Genomic DNA, 21651 nt, shown 5'->3' with positions numbered 1-21651 from the left:
TACTCAAATTAGCATTACAAGTTTTTTGTTGTTGTTTTTTTTTTTTTTTCATTTTGGATTCACCACCAATCACGTACTGATTACTAAAAACCCACGTGCTACCTTCATCCCAATTTACAGGTAACAGAGATATATGTACTTCAAAATGCATTTCAGTAAATGTCCCATTCTTTTTAAGTAGTTCTACGGAAGGAAAAAGACATTTTTTCTAGCCTGCCATGACAGAGACTCTGCTAGTAGGATCAAGTCTTATGAAATGTTTGATGCATACACATACAGTGTGCAGTAGCTGTTCAGGGGGGTTGTCCCCAGAGAGAGGGAGCAAAATGGTGTAAAAGCAGCTTTATCTAAAGGAAAACAAATGCCAGTGTAACGTTGTAGGACCACAACATTCTTAGAGCACGTGAAGGATAACAGCACTTCTACCAACTCCAAACGCTAGGCCAAAAAAAAAAAAAAAAAACCAAAACTGTAACCACCTGAACCTGGTTCAGGCAGGCCTCTAGTAAAAGCAACCACTGTGGTGACATTCAAACCACCTAAATTAGCCCAGGAGAGACCTCAGGAACTAATATCAAAAAAGTTAGGCAAAAAATAAAGTTTATTTAAAGAAGGGTGAGGAACACCTCTGTTCTTCTGACAGCTGAACAAAGAAGAGGTCAGCTATGATGAAGTGACAGCGCTGCACCTTCTTACCTACTGATCATACAGGGTCTTCTGAAGATCGACTCAAGAAGGCAAAAAAAAAAAGAAACAAAAGAAAACGGAATAGGGATAAAGACCCGGAGAGAGATAGTAACGCCGCGCCGCACCCCACCTCCTCTCCCGGGAACCGGCAGCTTCACCCTGCTACTACTGGCAGCAAGGCCCACCCCGCTGGAGCTACCCGGCCTCGCCCCGCCGCTGGACAAGTCGCCGGTGCTGTCCGCCGCACTGCGCGGCGTCTGCAGCAGGCCTAGGGTATAGCGGGGCAGCTCTTCCACTCGTCCACCCAGCCCTGACGTGGAAGAGCAGCGGTCCGTATAGGACCCTGAGGCGGCCGAGACGACGGGCCGCCCATACGTGTTCGTCTCACTGCCTCCTTTCGACATCGCCGCGTCGCCTGGATCAGGCACCGTGGGCGGAGGCTCCGTGACAAAGACCAAGCCACGACCACCACACTCTCCCAAAATGGCGTCAACGGCGGCCCACCTGCGCATGCGTACATCCCCCAACCCCCGAGGCCGCTCGCGCCAGGACGACGGCGGGGCGCGTACGGTCGCCCGTGCGTGCCAGAGGCGGGGCTCCTCCGTTCAAGGGAAATCTGGAGGGGCCGTTACTAGTAGAGCTGTAAGTTGCACAGTTTTAAGTCTGGTTGCTGGACATACAACAGCTTTCATTAAAAATACAAAAATACAGCTAATAAAAGGATAGAAGAGAAATGGGAGGGGGGGGGAAATGGAGGAAAGAAGTTAGTACACTTTTTACAACAGCACTAGAGCATTTAAGCATTGTTTCTCCCTCATTCTTTCTTCACCAGACTGGACATTTAGAGACCATTTTAGCAGGAATTTCAAAAATATCGCCCCTTCGGAGTTTAGATATCCAAAGATCCTAACTAAAAACAAAACAAAACAAAAAGTTGATTATTTCTACATATCCTACAGTGACTGCGAGCAGTGGCTGCTCCTCTGCTGACGCCTGAAAAGCACTGCCCCAGACAGGTGTGTGCTCTCAGCATCAGTAAGCCACAGCTTAAAAAATTCAAGCATCAGAAATTTAAGTTTCACTGCAAAGGATAGACAGCATAGTCCACAATTCCAGCTGCTGCCCATCTTAGGTCCTACACTGAACTTTCCACCCGCGTTCAGGCTCCAGAAGCAAGCATTACATAGACCATCTCCTCTCAGACAAGAATTCCAAGTGCATGGCAAGAAAAGCAGAAACACAAGCAATGTGCACATCCCCCCTCCTCCCACCTGGTCACAAATCAATGCTGACTTTGCCTAACCAAAAAGTGGCACCTTTAGAATAAAGCACCCGTCTCTGGACTTGACCGTGGCTGACTTTTATTCCCCAGATATTCTTTTAATAAACAGATCTAGGGACAATTTTTTTTGTAGCTAAGTTATTCACTATTCTTTTGGAAATTCTCATGCAGCATCTCCAAAAATAATTATTGCTAGGATTGGTAGCAATACCACAGTACTGAAGACTAAATATGAAGATATGTCAGGACCTTTCCACATGAAGAAATACACAGAAAAACTTCCACATTATGGAAGTACAAATTTCTGAAAGCCTTTAATAAAGGACCTGCAACTGAAGATTGAGAACAGCAAATTAATTATTGCAGTGTTTGCAAGTACATAAGCTCAGACAAGTCAAGAAATACATTTAACAAAACAGAGGTAGACTTGTAACAGTGTACTCTGTACCAAAATTACATATTTAAGTCTTTTTAACATTGCACACTGGGCAAGTTATTTTTTCCACAGCACATTTAGCAAAAAAGTGATTGTTTGCACAAAAAAGTGATGACTCTTTCCACATACTGAATATTTATAAAAAGAGGTAAAAATGGAAGAAAATTCTTAAGTTTTTAGTTTGTGTACATGCAATCTTCTTTAATCTGTAATCTGTGTACGGAGATCTTCAAGAATTACAGCTGATTTAACAAATGAAGTTGACCACATCTCCTTCAGATAAAAATTCCAACATTAATAGGGTTTTAACCTAGTGTTCTACATTGTCATGCAGTATCACCCACATACTAATTCCCAGGGTGTCTCAGTCTACACTAGACTAGAAATTCTGAAGATAATTCTACTATGTTTATACATAATGGGAGAAAAAAATAGCAAATTCCTATCTACTGAAGAGTGACCACTTTGATAAACAAGTGGCACTTGCAAAGGTAACCTGGAATGTGATTTTTTTAAGTTTCTATTTGACTTTACAAATAAAGATCAGTGCTCTTAGTCCCTTGCACTCAACAAAAAGCCTACCATGACTTTTTTCAAACCTTGAAATAAAAATTCCAGCCTTTGACCAAATAATTCATCAGGAAACTGGACAGCTAAAAGTGAAGTGCTTTTGTTTTTAAACCACATCTAAAAGATTTTGGAGAAAAAGGTTTAGAAAAAATCATATGTGAACATTTACACTCATTCTCTTTGATTTTCCATACAAGTAGAGGTCTACCAAAAAGTTATTGTCTATTTCTGTTCTGTCTTACTCTCTACTAACGTGAATAGGCTGGATAAAACTAAATCACTTGGTTTTAAAACTGTTGAACCAGCTTTAGACCTCCCTTAAGCACATAGACAGAGATTATCAAAGACTTCTCCTACACTACCTTTTACAGTGTACCAGAATACCATTCAGTCTCAGTCATGTGTGGTAGATGTAAAGTAACAGGTTTCTGCAAAGACAAAAAGGACTTCATCCTTCAGAGAAATATTTCCCATGGCTAATTTTATTCTCAATTACACCATAATAAAGTGTTGTTTCAAAATCTACAAAAGCAGAATTTTAATCCAACAGCAACAAATTTAGGAACAGCATTATATTCAGCTGCAAGTCACTGTCCTCTAAAGACTTTCCCTAGAATGATTAATGTTAGCAATTTTCAATATATGTACACTCAAGGTATCTTCCATTTCAACTATCGGTGAAATTTTGCCTAAAGGGACTTCATCTATCAATAACTGATAATGTTTTTATTTAATAGAACTTTTTTGTTGTTTTCAGTGGTATCAATTACTATCAGAAGTAAAAGCTTGCATCTCAGTATATAAAAGTAAAAGCAAACATTAACAGGCAGAATTAAATACACACGTGTGGCATTACGTACATGGCTTAAGAAGGGGTTTTCCCCATATTCATTTAAAGTGCTTTGTGTGATCCACCATCAAAATATGCTTACGTAAAAGACAGATACTACCATGGTTGATATTGCAGGAACAGAAGAAATTAAAACCAAACTATTGCTTTGACTTGATTATTCAAATAAAAACTCCCAAGGCCCATATATTTAAATAAAGATTAGAAAGGTTTCTACACCTTATATACAACCAAAGAACATGTTACACTCAGATTATTAGAACAAGCCTGTTCTGATACAGTTTACAAAGTGACAAAGCTCACAGTAAAGCTACTGCTTTACTATAGTAATGTAAACACATCTCAAAGAAGAATATGCTAACAAGCTTCAGAGATGACTTCCAATCAGTAAAACCAAAACAACAGGGCATCAACCTTCTGTCTCTGTAAGGCTTAGCTCACAAGCTCAGGCTGTACATTTATTCTTCGTAGGACATCTTCTGGCATACAGAAGACAGGATTGACAGCCTTAATTTGTTCTTCTCCTAGTAAGGATAGTCCAGCAATTCCAAATAAAGTATGAAATGGATCCACCTGGGAGAAGAAAGAAAGTTTGTGTCCATTTCCAAAAAAACTTTTTTTTCATTTGTATGGGATGAAGCTTCTGTTTGTTAGCAAGAGAACTGTAAGCCTGCATGGTGGAAGACAACACTACAGCTGCAAACTGTCACTTGTATTGCCCACCAACATACACCAGCAAAACTCCCACAGCATGCAGTTAAGATAGTATGATCTACCCAGAGAGGCAGATATGTCTCCATTAACAACAGGATAGCAGAAGCAAATACAAAAAAAATTTAATAGGCAAATACAGTCATCTACAAGTATCACTTCCATAAATTCCCCATTTGGTCTTCAGCAACAGTATAATGTTGTTTAATGATCTCTGAATAAAGAGCTGTGCTATAAAAATCTTGAGAGCAGCAACCTACTATGCTATAAAAGTGAAAAGAAAAAACACAAGGAAGGAAAAAAAAGAGTGCACCAGTTATTTGATATCAAAGTACTCCCTCACTGTATGAAGTTTCCCCAAAAGCATAAATCATCACATAACTGCAGCAGACTATTCAGTCTCATGGCATAAGCATCCTGCCAGTGGAGTTAATTGGCCATTCTATGAAATCAAATCCAAAATTACCTGTGATATATGGTGCACCATACATTCTGTTTGTATTAGTGGAACTTCTAGATCTTCTTGCAAAGGTTCTACGCTGCAGTAAACTGAGCAAGGTTATCATGTTACAGCCACATATGTGAGCCCCAACTGCATCACAGCCTAAAAGGTTGAAACTATACTAGCATAACAAGCCTTGTTCCTCAGTTGTTTTGCAACCACATTACAGGTATGGCCAAAGCACATAGACATATATGCTTATTTGTTTCTTCCCAAAATTATAGAAGGGCTAGGAAAAAAAAGTACATAAAATAATAATCAAGTACACTTGAGGACAGGTGAGAGACTTGCCTTGTACAGATGGGCAGGCCCAGAAGGGCCTGTATTTCCAACCGATAAGTTTGCAAATTAAATGACAAATTCAACCTATTTATGAACAGACTGTATTCTTAGGAAGTATAGCTACTGCTGTCATCCTCTGCTCCTTTCTGGATTTTTTAAAGCAAAATACAAACAGGATAACCTGCTGAATTATAATAAGAGCTAGTTAAGTACAACCACTAAATTAAGTTACCAAGAACTGGTTGCTTGGAACTTAAGATGACGAGTGGTTCAAAATCTGAAATACAATCATAATGTTAAACTACAAGGCTACGATCTAGAACTAATTTAAAAAAAAAAAAGGATCTGTCAGGAATTAATTCCTCCAGGGGCAATGCCAAAACCTGTACACATTGACATTTTTATGGAAGTGCCCGTATTTCAACGAGATATGGTAAAAAAAGACTGGTAAAAATAATAAAAAAGGCTGATAATATAACACCCAAAAAAAACCAAATGTGACAGCACTAGATACAGAAGAAAGGCTCTGCAAATTTGTTCTTTTAGCACATCAGAAATAAGTTTAATCTCAGTCACAAAAGCATTAAGACTAAGTACCAAGCTTTTCTTTGAGCATTCTGAAGAGTCTTTCTGCAAGTTCCTTATACATACAAAAACCTTTCGATGTTAACAATACCAAAACATTTTCCAAATGACACACCAGAGTTAAGAGATTTCTCTCTCCTCCAAGTGGGAAGGGTGTATCAGCTCACAAAGAAACAGAAAGCTACTCCAGTTCTTAGAGTCAGAATCATTTAGGTTGAAAAAGACCTCTAAGATCATCAAGTCCAACTGTTAACCATGTTAATGCATTTGTGGAGGAAAGACATTGACAGCTGTAATAAAAATAGCTAAGATTTCCCCCGACCTTTTACAAATAAGCAGCCAAGCGTTCTAGAGTAGTTGCACTACAATCTCATAATAAATTTTATTTGACCCTTTGAAGATATGGTCTCTATTTGCCATTTTACCTATACAATCACAATTACTTGAAACCATAGAAAACAGAATTGCTCTTTCAGGAGAGAGTACTGGGTCAGAGAAAAGGAAAAAATCCATACCAGCAGCCTCTTCGTAATGTTATCAAAGTTTCTTCCTCCCTCAGAGCAATGCCAGTGAGAAGATTTATTTGGTGGCATTTAGGGATTCTGAGCATTGACTTACATGGATCAGGCAAAAGCACCAAGAGATCTGAAGACTACTTAACTTGTGGTCTCTAGATGCTTGCAAATTGTTTAAAAAAAACAGAAGTCAGTATTTTTAGCAAGATCTTCTAAGTGGTTTTGTGAGACAGTGTGGTATATGCTATGGGAACAGCAGCTGACTTCAGCGAGCGATACTCCAGAGCAAGTGCAATATAAAAATATTATTATAAATAATAAATAAATATAGATACATAAATTAATATTAATGTTATTAATATTAATATTTATAAATAAATTAATTAATAATGTGAATTGAATATTATTATACAAATATATAAGCCTTCTAAAGCAACTCTACTTTATTCTTTCCCAACTGCAGCATTTGCTGCAGCTCTGCAAAATGCTCACATCTGGATCACAAGTTACATTCAAACATGAAACATAATTTTTAAGTTTAAAATTTCTATTAAGTAAACTTTATTTAATTGAGGATTATTTACCATATCTCCTGGTCTGTCAGCAAATCCTCCAGTCTCCTCATCCTGGCAAGCCAAAATAAAGCAGCGCAGTTTCTCTCTGTCAATCCAATGTAGCCTACCAATCATCTTCAGAGATGCTAGAACCCACCATGAATAGCATACATCAGGTAACTGACAAACAGAGAAAGAGTATTATTCAATTTTGTTTTAAACTTGATGTTGCCTTTTTTTTTGGGTGATTCTGCAAACTCCTAGCTGTGCTATCATAACCACATTGTATAGAAACAACACTTAAGAATTTCTTTGGGTGTATGAGAAGCAAGCTACTCAATGCAGTCTTTTTACATAACCTCTTTGCCTTTCCAAGAAAGCACAAGAATGTGATTGTGAAACAGTCTTCACCTTGTGTGGGAAAGGCTAAAAATCTACAGCATCTTTTTCATAAGTAAGAACAAGCTTCCTATCAACCTTTTTTTTTTTTTGGGGGGGTGGGGGTGTTATCTCTTTGCCAGTGGAGATTATTCGAGGTTACACCAATTTCTTACTGTGATAGGAAACAAATTATACCCAGGACTAACATCCAGTAAAGCACTGATTTTTGTACAAATCCTACAGAAGGGATCACTCCCAGGGTCATAAAATACCCAAACCCTGATTTAATAGGACACTGGTTGCAGTGGTCAGCAAGACATACTTTAGTGCATACTTTCCTAAACTGAGGCTCCTAAACTATAAATAACAAAGGAGCGCAAAAGTGCTACTGACAAAATGGAGAATCAAAATGAAGGATTGAATCCTTTGAGGAGTTTACAAAGCATTTCATAAAAAGTCATAACATTTCCCATAAAGCCATCAGCTTTAGAAAAATACTCTCAATTAAGCTTTGAACAAACAGAAGAAGCCACCTAATACCTTCTCTGGTCGTCCGTTGAGACCTCCAGAAGGTAACTGACGTTCACAAAGCCACCAACCCAACAAGTCAGCATTTATTTGATGCAACTGGTCCGTAATAGCCAAAAATCCTGTGCAACAATAGATCTAAAATTACAGACATAAGTGTTTTGTATATTTAAAAACTGAACACTTAAACAGACTAAATGCAGGAAGATCTCGAAGAATATAGTCCTGCAAATGTGATACAAACATGACATAAAATAAGCACATTTCACCTTTTAGAAAAGTTCTATTTTTCCATTAAAGAAAACCTAGCTTCTCATATCTACCTACCTATTTGTTCATTTAATTTAACTAAGGGATTAGAAATGGACATTTGGGAAACAAAGGTTCATCAGTGGGCATCAATAAAAAATGATAGATGTCAAAAAACAAACAGGTACTATGTGATGCTTACTAATTTAAAACACTTTCATGTAAAATAACTCACCTGTCCCGCATGTGACTCAGAACCCGGTCTACAGCCAAATCCTCCATCGAAGTTCATACAGGACAAAACAAATTCTACTGCTTTCCCCACGTCAATAGTATCCAGTTTTCCCTGCAAGTCACAAAGGCGACTAATACATTGTATGTTCAGCCAGACTGATCAACAGCAGAAGCTTCAGCTATACACCAATAATAAAACATTGTACTTGTTCATGTGACGATTTAGGACTTACCAGAAGTGCAAGAGTTGCTGCAGCACAGAAGGAGAACCTTGTATCTATTTCTCCTAAAATACAGAAGTTCAGAATGAGTTATTTTTATGACTAACAACAGTACTTTTAAAATCACCACTGAAAATATGGAACAAATGTGCAAACAGCAACACAGATCAACCAAAATGTCTCCATACTCCTTCCTTTTACAACCCATGATTATTTCCTCAATTTACAAAGTGCATATTACAAGTCAAATGATCTGTTTACTGCACTAACCGCAAACAAACTCTCTGCTGCCCTACTGGATAATGGCAGAGCAATGGATTCAAAAAAAAAAAACAAGAAAAAATAGGACAACTCTTGATCTGCCTTCAACATTTCATGCTCTCTGATCCTTATGCGTAAGTAGGCACTATTTTTGTTATTAGATCAAAAGTGACTAGAATATCAAGTTTTCTTTAACATACTTACACCTGGAAGTAAAACCAAAAAGACACACCTATTGCTGAGAAAGTCCGTAATAATATAACTCTCCTAAAACACACAGTGGAAAATTAGTATTTTAAGCTAATACTTAAAACGTAATCCAGGCACAAACATTTAACAAATGCTTTACAAACACTTTTTTTTTTTTGGTCAAACTGATACAGGAGTTTCCTCCTTAAGAAATCTACAAACTAATAAAATGAATCCACACTGTTCTGTACTACATCAGGTATCACACTTCTTCAATTGTAACTGCATTTTACGAACAAACCCACTGTGCATTCACCAAATTTGATTCAGTACTTTAACCAGAAGGAGGCAGCAAACTACAACTGGTTTTAACACAGAGCATAACAGCTAACTTTACAGTAGCACAGATATACTACTGTGATATTAACTGATGAATTTTACTAGAACAGTAACAAATGATAAGCAACCGACTATTACAACTTAAGCTTTCCATGGGGATAAGTATTTTTTAAAGTGACTAAATGATTATGCTACGGCTTAAAAGTTACCAGCTTTGTTCATAAGTAACTTATGTGCAGAAACAAGAATCACTATTAACAGAAGTTGATGAGAACAAAAGCAGGCTTTTTTCCTCATTCCCATGTAGTGAAAAATGTAGCCTGCACAGTTAAAGGTCATAACAGTGAGTTATGAAATAGCAAGCGTAAAATATTCCTTAGGGAACGGTGTATCTGATGTATGCAAGTACTGTCAGATAGAAGTGCCCAAAGGTTTTCTACTTTAACAGCTAGACAATTTATTTTTAAAAATAGTAATGAAACTCACGCGTAGAATCCTTCAGAAATGAGTAAAACAAGACTTCATTTTTCACAAAACCTCCTCTTTCATAACTCAGGAAGCAAGTGTTCAAGCAAAAACACCATCCAAGGACACTTAAGTTCATAGACTTACACATGTCAACCTAGTTGCTTAATTTTAAAGATCTAAAAATTACCCCATTTGTCTCCAGCAAATGATCCGTCTTCTTTTTGCAGGTTCTGTATATATTCAACAATTTTATTTACATCAACAACATGGAGACTATCATATAAGATAAGAATCTGGAAAGAAAGCCACAGTAAAAATCAAAGAGAAGCAAAGGTTTTTCAAACTCGTTTATAAAAAACAGTTTCTGGACTTGTAAGAGACTTTAACTGATTATGAATAGTATTTGCTAAGATTTATTAAAATTAGATTTGATTCTCTGCAGTTCATCTATCACTAGCGAAAAACTTCTGAAATGAAAATATAGACAATTCAAGCTGAACTCCAAGCTTTGTAACTTTCTAACTCCCAGCTCACCCTTTTAAAGCATAACCAGGTTTATTTATTTTTGTTAGCATTAAGTAAGACAGCAGATTTATTTGATTATAGGTGAAATCTGTGATGGGATAACACCCTAGACTTCTAAACATGCAGTTTGTGCAATGCTGCTATTTGTATACATGCAATTTAAACAGCCAGTAATATCACTTACAGCCAAAGCCTGCTAGCAGAGATTAGCTTCAAATAGTTAGCTTGGTTTTGTCGTCTTTTTTAAAAAAAGTCTTACATTCAAATCTTAAATATAATAGCAAATTGTAACAATTCAATAAAAAATATGAACAATATGAATAGACACAAACTGCACAATGAATATATTCTGAAGGAAAAATAAAGGTCATACTAGGGAATACAAAGATCTCTGAGCTAGCATTGATTTGAGCCAGTAGACCCCTATTACAGAATGTCATCTGGAAGCAACAATATTGCTTTTGAGCCCCAGATGGCTGCACGTTTTTACTCACAACTTGCATAATTTGTGAAGAGTAATTAAGAATTTATTATAAATAGCATAACAGAAAGAACAATTAGAAGTAGGAAGAACAATTGAAACTAACAAACACTATGTCAATCCCAAAAAATACCAACAACTATGAATACCTAGACTTAGCTGGAGTCTTCCAATTGCTAGCTACTATTTAATTTAAAAATAATTATGGAAATGCAGAAAAACACAAAACACCATGCAACTCCATCAGAAAAATCTAATACCCTAGCATGCTCCCTCAAAAGGAAATCTGAGCACATTACCATTAATTGTGATCAAAGGAAGACATGGTGTGACCCTTTAAACATTCTGGATGTGTACATGGCACTAAACAGTGTTTGTGAATTGAGAATACGCGTGCTCGTTGCGACACGCTGGTTATGTGTAAAAACTTTAAACCAGGCATTTGCAATTTTCAACTCTCCATGTCTAGAGGTACATTACTATCAAAATACCTCCTAGTAATATCAGGTATTAATCTAAGAACTATACTTCTCTAACACAAATGTAAGCAACCTCAAAATGTACCCCCTTCTCCATATATTTTCATAGAATCATAGAATATCCCAAGTTGGAAGGGACCCACAAGGATCATCGAGTCCAACTCCTGGCACCACACAGGTCTACATAAAAATTCAGACCACATGACTAAGAGCACAGTCCAAACGCTTCTTAAACTCCAACAGGCTTGGTGCCTTGACTACATCCCTGGGGAGGCCATTCCAGTGTGCGAAAACCTTCTCAGTGAAGAGCCTCTTCCTGATATCCAGCCTGAACCTCCCCTGCCTCAGCTTGACACCATTCCCTTGGGTCCTATCACTGGTGACTAAAGAGAATAGATCAGCACCTGTCCCTCTACTCCCCCTTGTGAGGAAGCTGTGGACCTTGATGAGGTCTCCCCTCAGCCTCCTCTTTTCCAGGCTGAACAGGCCAAGTGACCTCAGCCACTCCTCATACATCTTCCCCTCCAGGCCCTCCACCACGTTAGTAGCCCTATTAGCCCTATTTTATTAGGCTTTGTGAAAGGAATTTGATTGGAGAGTTTGGAAGAGCTCAAAGGCCGTAGCCTAAAGAAACTCTAGTTTCCTGGGTCTCAGAGTAATTCTAGAGCTGAAGTGGTGATGAACATCAACTTTATATCAGATAATACATGCCAACAATCATCACTGACCCAAGAACACATTTTTCTGTTCTACCTAGGGGTTTCAAATCAAACACCATAGAACCCAAAACATTTTCTTCTTAAAACAGGATGTTTTAATAATGTAAATCAGGAAAATAGTGTTAACTTATTTGTAACACTATATAAATATTTCTTCCCTGAGACTGGACTAGAGATATATTGCACAAGCAAACCAGCAATTATTTAAAAGCTTTTGAACCTCTACGTACTATTTTCCACCGCAGCTTGCATAAGAAGGAAAAAAGACTAGATGGTGAGAAATTAAGTCTACAATGGAGACTGCTATGGTGAAAAAAGATTGACAGTAATATTTTTTTCTTCCTCAGGGAAGGAGCATGCGTCAAACAAAATGTGTAGCAGACTGCTATGACTTTTTAGCTATACAGAAAAAAAGCAGATTTGAAGGAACACAGTGAGAACCGGCAACTATAACGTGTCATTTGCATAACACTAAAATGTAAACATGCTAGTTATACACCTTTATGTAAACCACATATTTGTGTAATATTACATAATTATGTTGTAACATGTAGCAACTGTACATAAGTATTATACATGTATATATATGTATACACACAAAAGTAAGAAACAAGCTTTTGTGCATGCATATATATATGTATAATTACTCCGGCCATACACATCTTTCACACCTCAATATACTCTAATAAGATCTTATAAATTCCAAAATTAATTATATACAGAATTTCAGCAAAACTTATAGCTAAGAAATATTTCAAGATGACTGTTACAAAATTTTTCAAGAACGCAAAGTCACCAGTAAATGAACATTACCATCACAACATCATCAAATCTGACAATTTTTTTATAGAAGTGACACAGCTAAATCCTAAAATTTTGTCCATTAGACTTTTTTTTTTTTTAAGTAAGGTACTGAAATAGTTTTTGCCATTAATATCCAATAGTACCTGGCTCCTAAATCCGCAATCATCAAAATCATTAATTACAAATGGTTGTTTGTACAGTTACCCTGTTACTTTTACCTGGACAGCACTCAGGGTATACAGAAGGTGAGGATCATGACCTATGCTGGCACTTATTCCACCACATTCATGTTGACAAGATTTGATGAAATGCAGAATTTCTTCTTTGTTCATTCGGTGCAGCTGTCCCATGAGATCCATGGCTGTCAGCCCCCAGTAAACACCACTCATCCTCAAATACTCCGACATACAGTACTCCTAAGAAGTGCTTTATTTTAGTTCTTCATCAGATAAGTACATCATCAAAATAGAGCAATGAAAATACATTTAACATTTACAGTTTATAATATGCCAAACATTTTCCATCCCATAAAAAACTTTGTATGTATTAAGCCCCCATACTCTGTATATTACGTACGTTTGTGCATATACTTCATTCTCCTCCTTCCCTGTATTTTCTAGTTTAGGGCCATCAAGCTAAATGCCAAGTTAAACACATGCAAGTAGTAAGCCACCAGTTCACTTCAGATCATCCGTTATTATCTTGGCATCCATGCTACCATTCAAGTCACCACCCAACAAGTCTCAAAAATAGTGATTCTATCATTTAATGAAACTCCCTGACAAGTGCCACAACCTGAAGTTTCACTAAAAACTGATTTTTTTTTACCTAAACATTGGTTATATCACCTATACTACCTGTAAGCATTATTTTTTTCGTGCAGTTCTTTTAGCTGGCGTGTTTAACTACAGGAACAACCATGTTCAGGTATTTTGTGGACAGTAAAGATAATTGTAATCTTTCTTCCTCCCAGACACATACAGTTATTGACATTTTTCACAAAATGGAATCCAACTGCTGCGGGTTGCATCCAATGACCTACACCTACAAAATTGATGCTAGTTGAAGTGTTTATCAAGCCCAGTAAGCACAAAGCTGTGCTGTGGTAAGACTCAGTACATTGTCCTATGAAGCAGACACATGTAGATATACATATACTCCTCATGCATTCTAATGGAAGAAGGAGCAACAAGTAGTACATTTCCAAGGTCTCAGAGTAATTCTAGAGCTAAATTGATAATCTTCAAATTTGTGCTCAGATAATACATGCCAAAACTCATCACAGACCTAGGAAAATTAATAAAATGTTTTTCCCTTTATACTTTGGATTGCAGGACAATAAACAATTAGCACATCAATGCACATTTAATCCATACTCAAAACAAGTAAATAAAGCTGATTACTACTGTTAATAAAACCACAACCGTGCTAAAACAAATTGGTACCTACATAATCATCTTTCTTTGTCCCATACGAAGCTATGTAGTCTGCATGTTTCTCCCAAAGTAACGTGCTCGGGGCATCAGGTTTTATTACAACATCCTTCTGCGGTGTCCCCTTTAGAAAGTACCAACAAAACGTCAGATGTATTGTCAGTTCAAGAACTTATAGCATCTCTTGACGTTTAGGTATAGCTTAGTCAACTGGTAGCAGAAATAAATATTTCTTTGTGTACTCTAAACATGGGGTTGATTCCATCTCACTTCTGTCACTTTTCCGTCTGGCTAATTCCTTCCCAGAAGAAGGGAGCTAACAGACTTTTTTCAATAACGCTAAGAAAAGCAGGCAGTTTACCAGTGATAAATTCAACGAGCAAAACGAGCCCTTCACCACGCGCCGGAAGGGCGCCGCGGCCCGAACGCAATTCTCAGGCCCGACGCAGACCCCGAGACCCCTCAGCGCCGGGCCGCCGCCCAGGGCAGCCCTGCCGCGCTCGGCGTCCGGTCATCGCCGGGCCCGCCTCGGGCAGGCGCCAGGCGCGCTCGCCGGCCCGCAACGCCCCCGGACTCGGAGCGGCGAGTGCCAACAGCGCTGGCCCCGAGGCCCGCAAGGCCACTCGGCCGCGCCGGCCCCGCGGCCCGCCGAGCGGAGGCCCCGCCAGAAACCCGCGCGCGCCACCCCAAGGGCACCGCCACCCTCGACCCGGGCCCGCTCGCCGCCGCGCCGAGCCCTACACCCACCATGCTCGCCGCCCGCACCGGAAAGGGCGCTGTGCCGCGGGGAGGGGCATCAAATAGGGCCCGGCAAGGCCCCGCTGTAGCTGCCCTCGCGCTGCCGGCCGGGCCGTGCGCCAGCGGCCCCGCTCGCCCGGGCCGAGGCCGCGCCAGGGGTACGGCAGGGCGCCGCCGCCTGTGGGGCCGGAGGCACGGCGACCCTCAGCTGCCCTAGCCTAGCGCGGCCGCTCCCGGCGGCCGGCGGCCGTTCCCGTCCCTGTGGCGGGCAGGAGGGCTGCGGCGAGGACCCGCGTCCGGCCGGCGGGCGGGGCGGGGTGGGGCGGGGCTGTCGCTTGGTGCTGAGGCCGAGGCCGGCTCTCGCTGAGATCGGCTGAGGCAGCTAGCTTTGGCATCTAGGCGGTGGCGTTCGGGCTCGCCGCAAACAAAGATTATCTTAAAGCAACGCTGGGCGTAAATCTACGGCGTGGTAATTCCAATCGTGCACTTTCTTTCGTCGAGGTAAACACAGCAAGTATTTAGAAATAACTTCGGTTTCCATCTGGTACCTCGGTTCTACGGAAAAGCAAATGCGACAATTGGATTATCACGGGACAGGTATAGAAAACGTTCATTCATTCAAAAAACAAACAAACAAAAAACCCTTTGCTTCCTAATTAAAACCGGTATGACCATGCTGTTAATTAAAACTGCACCAAAAGAGGAGTGGACAGCAGGTCGAGGGAGGTGATTGTCCCCCTCTACTCTTATGTTGTGAGGCCTCACTTGGAGTGCTGCATCCAGGTCTGGGGCCCCCAGCACAAGAAAGATGCGGAGCTGTTAGAATGGGGCCAGAGGAGGGCCACAAAGATGATCAGAGGGCTGGAGCCCTCTTCTATGAAGAAGGGCTGAGAGAGCTGGGGCTGTTCTGCCTGAAGAAGAGAGGGCTCCGGGGTGACCTTATTGCAGCTTTTCAGTCCTTGAAGGAGTCTTATAAAAAAGATGGACAGCAACTTTTTACTCAATCAGATAATGACAAGACAAGGGGGAATGGTTTTAAACTAAAAGACGGGAGATTTAGATTAGAGGTTAAGAGAAAATTTTTCCCTCAGAGAGTGGTGAGGCACTGGCACAGGTTGCCCAAATAGGTTGTGGATACCCCATCCCTGGAGGTGTTCAAGACCAAATTGGATGAGCAGCCTGAGCAACCTGATCTAGTAGGTTGCATCCCTGCCTATGGCAGGGGGGTTGGAATTAGATGTTCTTTAGGGTTCCTTCCAACCTGAGCCATTCTATGATTGATTTGACTCAGGCACACGTGAGAGACAGAACCATATCGGGCTGGAACACCATTTTGAGACCATCCAAGAAAAATTATGTATAACGCTGACATGCATAGAACAGTCAAAAATAAAGTATTTTTCAAAGTGTGGCAAATACTTAACCAGGATGCTACATTGTTAATCTTCCTGTGGTAAATAAGATGCTGAGTTATAATGCTTAAAAATTATTTAAAGAACTAATTTCCCAGGAAACCTACCTGAGAAATAAGCAATGCAAAACTCATACCTGTGGACAGCAATTGTATCATGCAGCACTAAATTCAGGTAATGGATGAAAGACCACACTGAAGCAAGAACATTTTGGTAAGAAATTGTAAATGAATTGACAGAACTATTGGGGTCTGAAGGCACTTCTGGAGATCATCTATTGCAGCCCTCCTGCTTGCTTAAGCAGGGTCACCTAGAGCAGGACCACGTCTAGTTGAGTTTTGAGTATTTCCACAGGTGGAGATTCCACAACCCTTCCGGGCAACTTCTGCCAGTGTTTAACCACCCTCACTGTTAAAGAATGTTTTCTTCTGTAACATTTACAAATACGGTTTAATTCTCATCTGAGTTGAAGTTCTGCTTATACAAACCTTGTATTTCTCTTAAACTCCTACACCTCCGCTTGAAAGGGAAATAAAAAGTATTAATTTTTGGTGAGTGAATTAGGATGGTTTTCCAGGTACTATTTACTATTTGCTTACTGAATGTATCTGATTAAATATTCCTTGATTTTCTACAAATGTTACTGTTTATTTACAAACCGAAATGGGCTAAGCTGTGAGTAGATATCAGTGTTTAAAAAAAAAAAAAAGGTTAGTTTAGGAACATTCTACAACGTAGCAGTTATACTTGCACACATTATTGGTTCCTCTGTCATTCTTCGTAAGTTCTTTCTGCTGCTGCTCATTTCCTGCAATGATTACTTGTATTTGGTGAAATAAAATATTTAGACCATTAATTCATCTTTTTTAAGTGCACAGACTCTAGCTTAAAGGAGGTAAGAAGAAGTTGAACTTTCTCCTAGGGAATTTGCTTCAATGGCAGTTTGAACCCTTGTACATCCATAAGCTAACTCTTCCCATAATAAGGCACACTTCAAATCTGCTACAGCCAAGACCACCTACAGTGGGAATATTTCATTTACTAAAATGGGTTTAAAGTAAAACATATTAGTGATTTACACAGAATAATTATGAAAAACACATTCCCCCATAACCTTTTGATTGTGCATTTTGTTTAATAAGACATTCCCATGCAAACTTTTTAAATAAAGTTTTCTGACAATAGTAACAGATAATTTCAAAATTTCACAGTTCCATGGCTAATGTGAGATTAATATGGGACAAGTTGCACAAAATGGTAAAAATGTACCACTTGAATTTTTTTGACTACTTGTAAGAATTTCCTTTGGAAGCAGAGAAATAGTTACAAAGGCTCCTGAGCTACCACAGCACAAAATCACAGAATGCTTTGGGTTGGAAGGGACCTTAAAGATTATTTTGGGGGTTCTTTCCCTTCTAACGTGCATCACTTTTCTCATTTCAAATTTCATTTGCCATTTTAATAGTCACTCAGTCTCACAACCTTCTCCTGCAGTTCTTTGCACCAGCCTCATCTTTCCTACACTGAATAACTTAGTATTATCAGTAAACTCTATCACTTCACTGTTGACCTCCTTTTCCAGATTATTTGTAGATATTCCAAATAGCAAAGACAGAGCAAAGCCATGCTGCTTACTTTTCCCTACAAAACCTGATGATTTTTCAAATTCACTTTGGAAGTTCAAGCATTCTCTATCAAGCATTCTCTATCAACCAAGCATCCCTTGTTCACACATCTATTAGCTGCCTCAGCAAACTCCAATTATTTTATGAGGTATGACTTCCTTTGACAGAAACCCTTCTCTAGCACATCGCATTTATCTGTGTCCACTATTTCTGTACTTCTTACTTGCACTTAATTTACATGGTTTATCAGGCTTACTAGTACATATTTTTTCCAGATCTCTCTTGGAGACCTTTTAAAGAAATGGCATCCAACTTGCCTCTTGTAAGTTTTCATTTAATAACCGAATGATTCTGCACTGCAGTAGTCCAGCTATTTCACCCTTATGTTTCCCTAGAATTTGTGGCTGAATAAATGTGATCTTCACAATTGCTCCTTTTGTCTCTTTGCTCCTTAACCTTGTTAATTTAATTTTTGATAGAAGATATACCCTCTGATGAGTCTTGAAAAAAAAATGGTCTCCTACAGACAGTTCCCCAACTTCTTTTTCAGATAATATAAATGCAAAATAGAGAATCATTTAACATTTTTCCATGGTTACTCATATATTTAAGCAGTGCCAAAGTACTGCTGTACTGTGCCTAATCTAAATAGGAAAACTGTCCTTCTTGAATAAACTCTTAAATTGCTCCAGTCTGTGTCAGAGACTAGATCAAAATATGACCTGCAATTTCTCTGCCTAATCAGTTGACGCAGCACACGAGGGGAACATTAGGCAGTTGTAATCATGGTAGAAAATCTGGTCATAAATTGGTAAATCATGATGATTTAGCAATCATCCTGATTACATCCACACCTACTAACACTTGTATGTGTTAACTTTCCTAATTATTAAATTTGGATTATTAGTATGCAACTATTTTATGTAGAATCCGTAATTACCCATGTAAATCTTATCTAATGCATTTTCTTTGTTTTATTTTACAGATTAAAAAGAATGTTTACTTACCACAGATTTCTGGTGTGTGTGAATTCATAAGACCAAGTTCCCAAGCCCATTTTATGAGTGAGAGGGGATACTGAAGTAGGAAAAATTACCTTCCAGTTCAGCACAGTTAACATTTTAAATTTTATTCTGATTAAGATAAAAATCTATTTTCCCTGTACTGTATGATAGATTCATCTCTCCAGTTTTGTCACATTGTGCAGCAACAGGAATAATGTCCTCCACAACAATTTTATGAGCAGCAGCTTGAAACTCTTTCTGCTCGTAAGTTCTATTAAAAAAAAAAAGTCAAAAGTTCCATATTATCTTTAATTTTGCCAGTTCTCAAATGATGAGAAAAGAGAAAAGCCTCAGTTCCTTCCAGGGCAATCCAAACCACCACTTCCGGGACCTCTCCGGGAACAAAAAAAAAAAAAAAAAAAAGTTGGTTAGTTGGTTACAAAGTCAAGAAGAACACAGCCTATAATGCGTCTCAACATAGTGAAAAAGTATTTTCAGAAAATACTGAAAACATCTGTAAAGTTAAAAGAAGAAATGCAGGAAGACCACTGCTAGGCATAGAAGAAGGAGAAACTATGACATAACTGAACACCGATCTGCTAAGTGAGTTTATTAATAGTTCAGGACTGTATTTTCCAGTAGGCAACACATTATTCAACCACAGCCATTGAAAAATGGTATCTTGCTTTCTTACTCAAGTTGTGTCACTACTATCACTGTTACACTGAAGAAAACAAAACAAAACAACAGCAACAAAAAAGCATCTAGAAAGACCTTGTTGCTTCAGAATTTTATACCTTATTTTATCTAGAAAAAGACAAGATGATGTTGAAAAAAATAGACAGATAATTGTATTCACTTCTTTTTTTTTTAAGGAGCAGCCCTTGATACAGTCAAACATAGCTTTGCCAACGGATTTTTGTCTAAACTAGAAAAAGTACTGATTTCAAAATAATGCTAAAGGTGATACGTCTATGTGAAAGAAGCTGTCAACTTTACAATAGAGAACATACATCTGTTGTTTTTTCCTGCCAGAGTGGTATGCAAGGTTAACACTGAAAGTTACTCTGAAAAAAATCATAACTCCCCCCACAAATAGAAATATGAATTGGACAGGTGGGATTCATACTTGGAGTGGCACAAGTGATCAAGTGACAAAGGATCAGTTTTTAACATGTAAGATTTGGGTGACGATCTATTATTCAGTCAACTTTCCCATTGTTTGACTCAGTGGGACATTTAGATTCAATGACAAGATTACTAGTGACACTCAAATGCAACTACCACAGCATTTCCTTGGTTTAGTATATAAGGCATTTCCTTGGTTTAGTATATAAGCTTTGTCACAATCAGAAATGTGACCATTACAGTGACAAGATCACCACTGGAATAATCTCCTGACAGGAAAAAGGGTATGACAAGAATACACATGCAAGTGAAGCAATCTTTATTACTTTAATGTCAAAAGAACTACACAACTTGTTCACGAAGCTGTACATCACAGAAGAAGATAAGACAACAATAAACTAAGGTCACTAACCTCACTTCTGCATCACGTAACTCAGGACAAAAAATGAGGAGTTGTCAAAAACAGTTTGTTGCTGGGGTAGTATGTCAGGAAGCTGGACTTGAAATACCAATCTCCTATGGTACGCATTAACTGTCGGCTTCCCCTTCCTAAAGCATTTTCTGTAAAACACCCAACTGGCTTGAGATGGAGCCTTATTCCATAAATGACACTGTCATGGAAACACTTTGGACACTTAGGCTGTGTCACTCTGGGGCTAGACCACACTTGTTGACAGTGAGCTCTGACTGAGGACCCTTCAACTTTTACGTAATTAACAAATGACTCTGGAAATGAGGAAACCAGAAAAAAGGCCAGCGCAAAAGCTAAACAAGGTACTACCTGAGTTTTGAATCATTTTTACTTTCTAGTTTGAAGCTAGGAGGTTACTGGTGGTTCAGTAACTTCACTGTATAAGCAATATTTTTACTCTATAGGGGAATGTCAGTACTTCAGAAAAGCAACTTTTATATACCGCACATATAAAAGAATAGCATAGGTAGTACAGCTAAGCATGTTTAAAGAAATGCATTGTATAAAATGCTCTGACCTGTAAACCCTGACAATTTGAAGCTGTCTCCACCATGTAAGTGGGAAGCAGAGCATACCAGACCTACACATCTTTTTCTAAACACTTCACAGCATGCCTTTTGGTGCATGGAGAGTCCCAAGGCTGTGCAACAACTCAGCTAAAGAATAAAACATGGGAGCACCTATCCAGACCATGAAGGCTATAAACGGATCAAAATGCAGAGGCAGGAAAAACAGAACTGAGCGCGGATTTCCCCACGGCCAGGAGCGGGCAGTGATGGCCGGCAGCGAGCCGGTCGAGGAGGGAGCGTGGCGCGGCCCGAGGCCCCGCCAAAGGCGCTCCTGTCCCGCGGCCCCTCGCCCTCCAGCGCTGCCGCGGCGTGCGGCCCTTCCCCGCCAGCAGCGCCCAGTCCCGTCCCGTCCTCCCTGGGACCCGCATCCCGTGGCCACCCGGCCGGCACGACCCGACCGCTTTCCCGAGCGACTCTC

General features: G+C 39.3%; 2 protein-coding genes, 1 long non-coding RNA gene and 2 other non-coding genes across 23 annotated transcripts in view; 1 reads left to right on the top strand and 4 right to left on the bottom strand.

Annotated features, from left to right (window-relative positions):
• Nucleotides 1-1971, bottom strand: part of MSH4 (mutS homolog 4) — a 33794-nt gene extending 31823 nt beyond the window's left edge. For 10 of the 17 annotated variants that reach the window (XR_005821850.1, XR_005821852.1, XR_005821851.1 and 7 more), the window contains exon 1: nucleotides 818-1971. Coding sequence is in view for 8 of the 17 variants with exons in the window: in XM_040564710.1 (XP_040420644.1) it covers nucleotides 818-1199 (382 nt within the window). In the remaining 9 variants the exon portion in view is untranslated. Of the gene's footprint in view, nucleotides 1-696 lie in introns of all 17 variants that reach the window. The other 7 variants (XR_005821845.1, XR_005821849.1, XR_005821846.1 and 4 more) reach the window with 2 other exon arrangements.
• A 1468-nt stretch (nucleotides 1972-3439) lies between these two features.
• Nucleotides 3440-15163, bottom strand: RABGGTB (Rab geranylgeranyltransferase subunit beta). 3 transcript variants are annotated; one of them, XM_040564717.1, is made up of 9 exons: nucleotides 15033-15163; nucleotides 14302-14409; nucleotides 13071-13268; nucleotides 10032-10137; nucleotides 8600-8652; nucleotides 8368-8478; nucleotides 7896-8021; nucleotides 7005-7154; nucleotides 3440-4398 (listed from the first exon to the last, which is right to left on the bottom strand). In XM_040564717.1, the coding sequence occupies exons 1-9, from the start codon at nucleotides 15033-15035 to the stop codon at nucleotides 4258-4260; spliced, it is 996 nt and encodes a 331-aa protein (XP_040420651.1). In that variant the 5' UTR covers nucleotides 15036-15163; the 3' UTR covers nucleotides 3440-4257. The 3 variants fall into 3 exon arrangements, with proteins under 3 accessions (XP_040420651.1, XP_040420653.1, XP_040420652.1); XM_040564719.1 differs by having other exon boundaries at nucleotides 13071-13291; nucleotides 15033-15050; XM_040564718.1 differs by lacking the exon at nucleotides 15033-15163 and adding an exon at nucleotides 14647-14782.
• On the bottom strand, nucleotides 11974-12058 carry LOC121074421. The gene has a single exon (XR_005822322.1). It is a non-coding gene; the product is annotated as a small nucleolar RNA SNORD45 (small nucleolar RNA).
• LOC121074422 lies at nucleotides 14058-14140 on the bottom strand. The gene has a single exon (XR_005822323.1). It is a non-coding gene; the product is annotated as a small nucleolar RNA SNORD45 (small nucleolar RNA).
• Nucleotides 15164-15297: 134 nt separating the features above from the next.
• Nucleotides 15298-19337, top strand: LOC121073636. The gene is made up of 2 exons (XR_005821853.1): nucleotides 15298-18382; nucleotides 19046-19337. It is a non-coding gene; the product is annotated as an uncharacterized LOC121073636 (long non-coding RNA).
• Nucleotides 19338-21651: the final 2314 nt, after the last annotated feature.

Source organism: Cygnus olor, chromosome 8 (assembly GCF_009769625.2).
Source record: "Cygnus olor isolate bCygOlo1 chromosome 8, bCygOlo1.pri.v2, whole genome shotgun sequence".
In the NCBI taxonomy this organism is placed as follows: domain Eukaryota; kingdom Metazoa; phylum Chordata; class Aves; order Anseriformes; family Anatidae; genus Cygnus; species Cygnus olor.
This window is presented reverse-complemented; position numbering and strand designations above follow the sequence as displayed.

Coding starts and splice junctions, on each gene's coding strand:
- RABGGTB (XM_040564717.1), bottom strand. Junction 13,269..14,301: donor GGACAAAGAAAGATGATTAT/GTAGGTACCAAT, acceptor AGCACTTCTTAG/GAGTACTGTATGTCGGAGTA. Junction 8,022..8,367: donor CTGAGTCACATGCGGGACAG/GTGAGTTATTTT, acceptor CTGTAATTTTAG/ATCTATTGTTGCACAGGATT.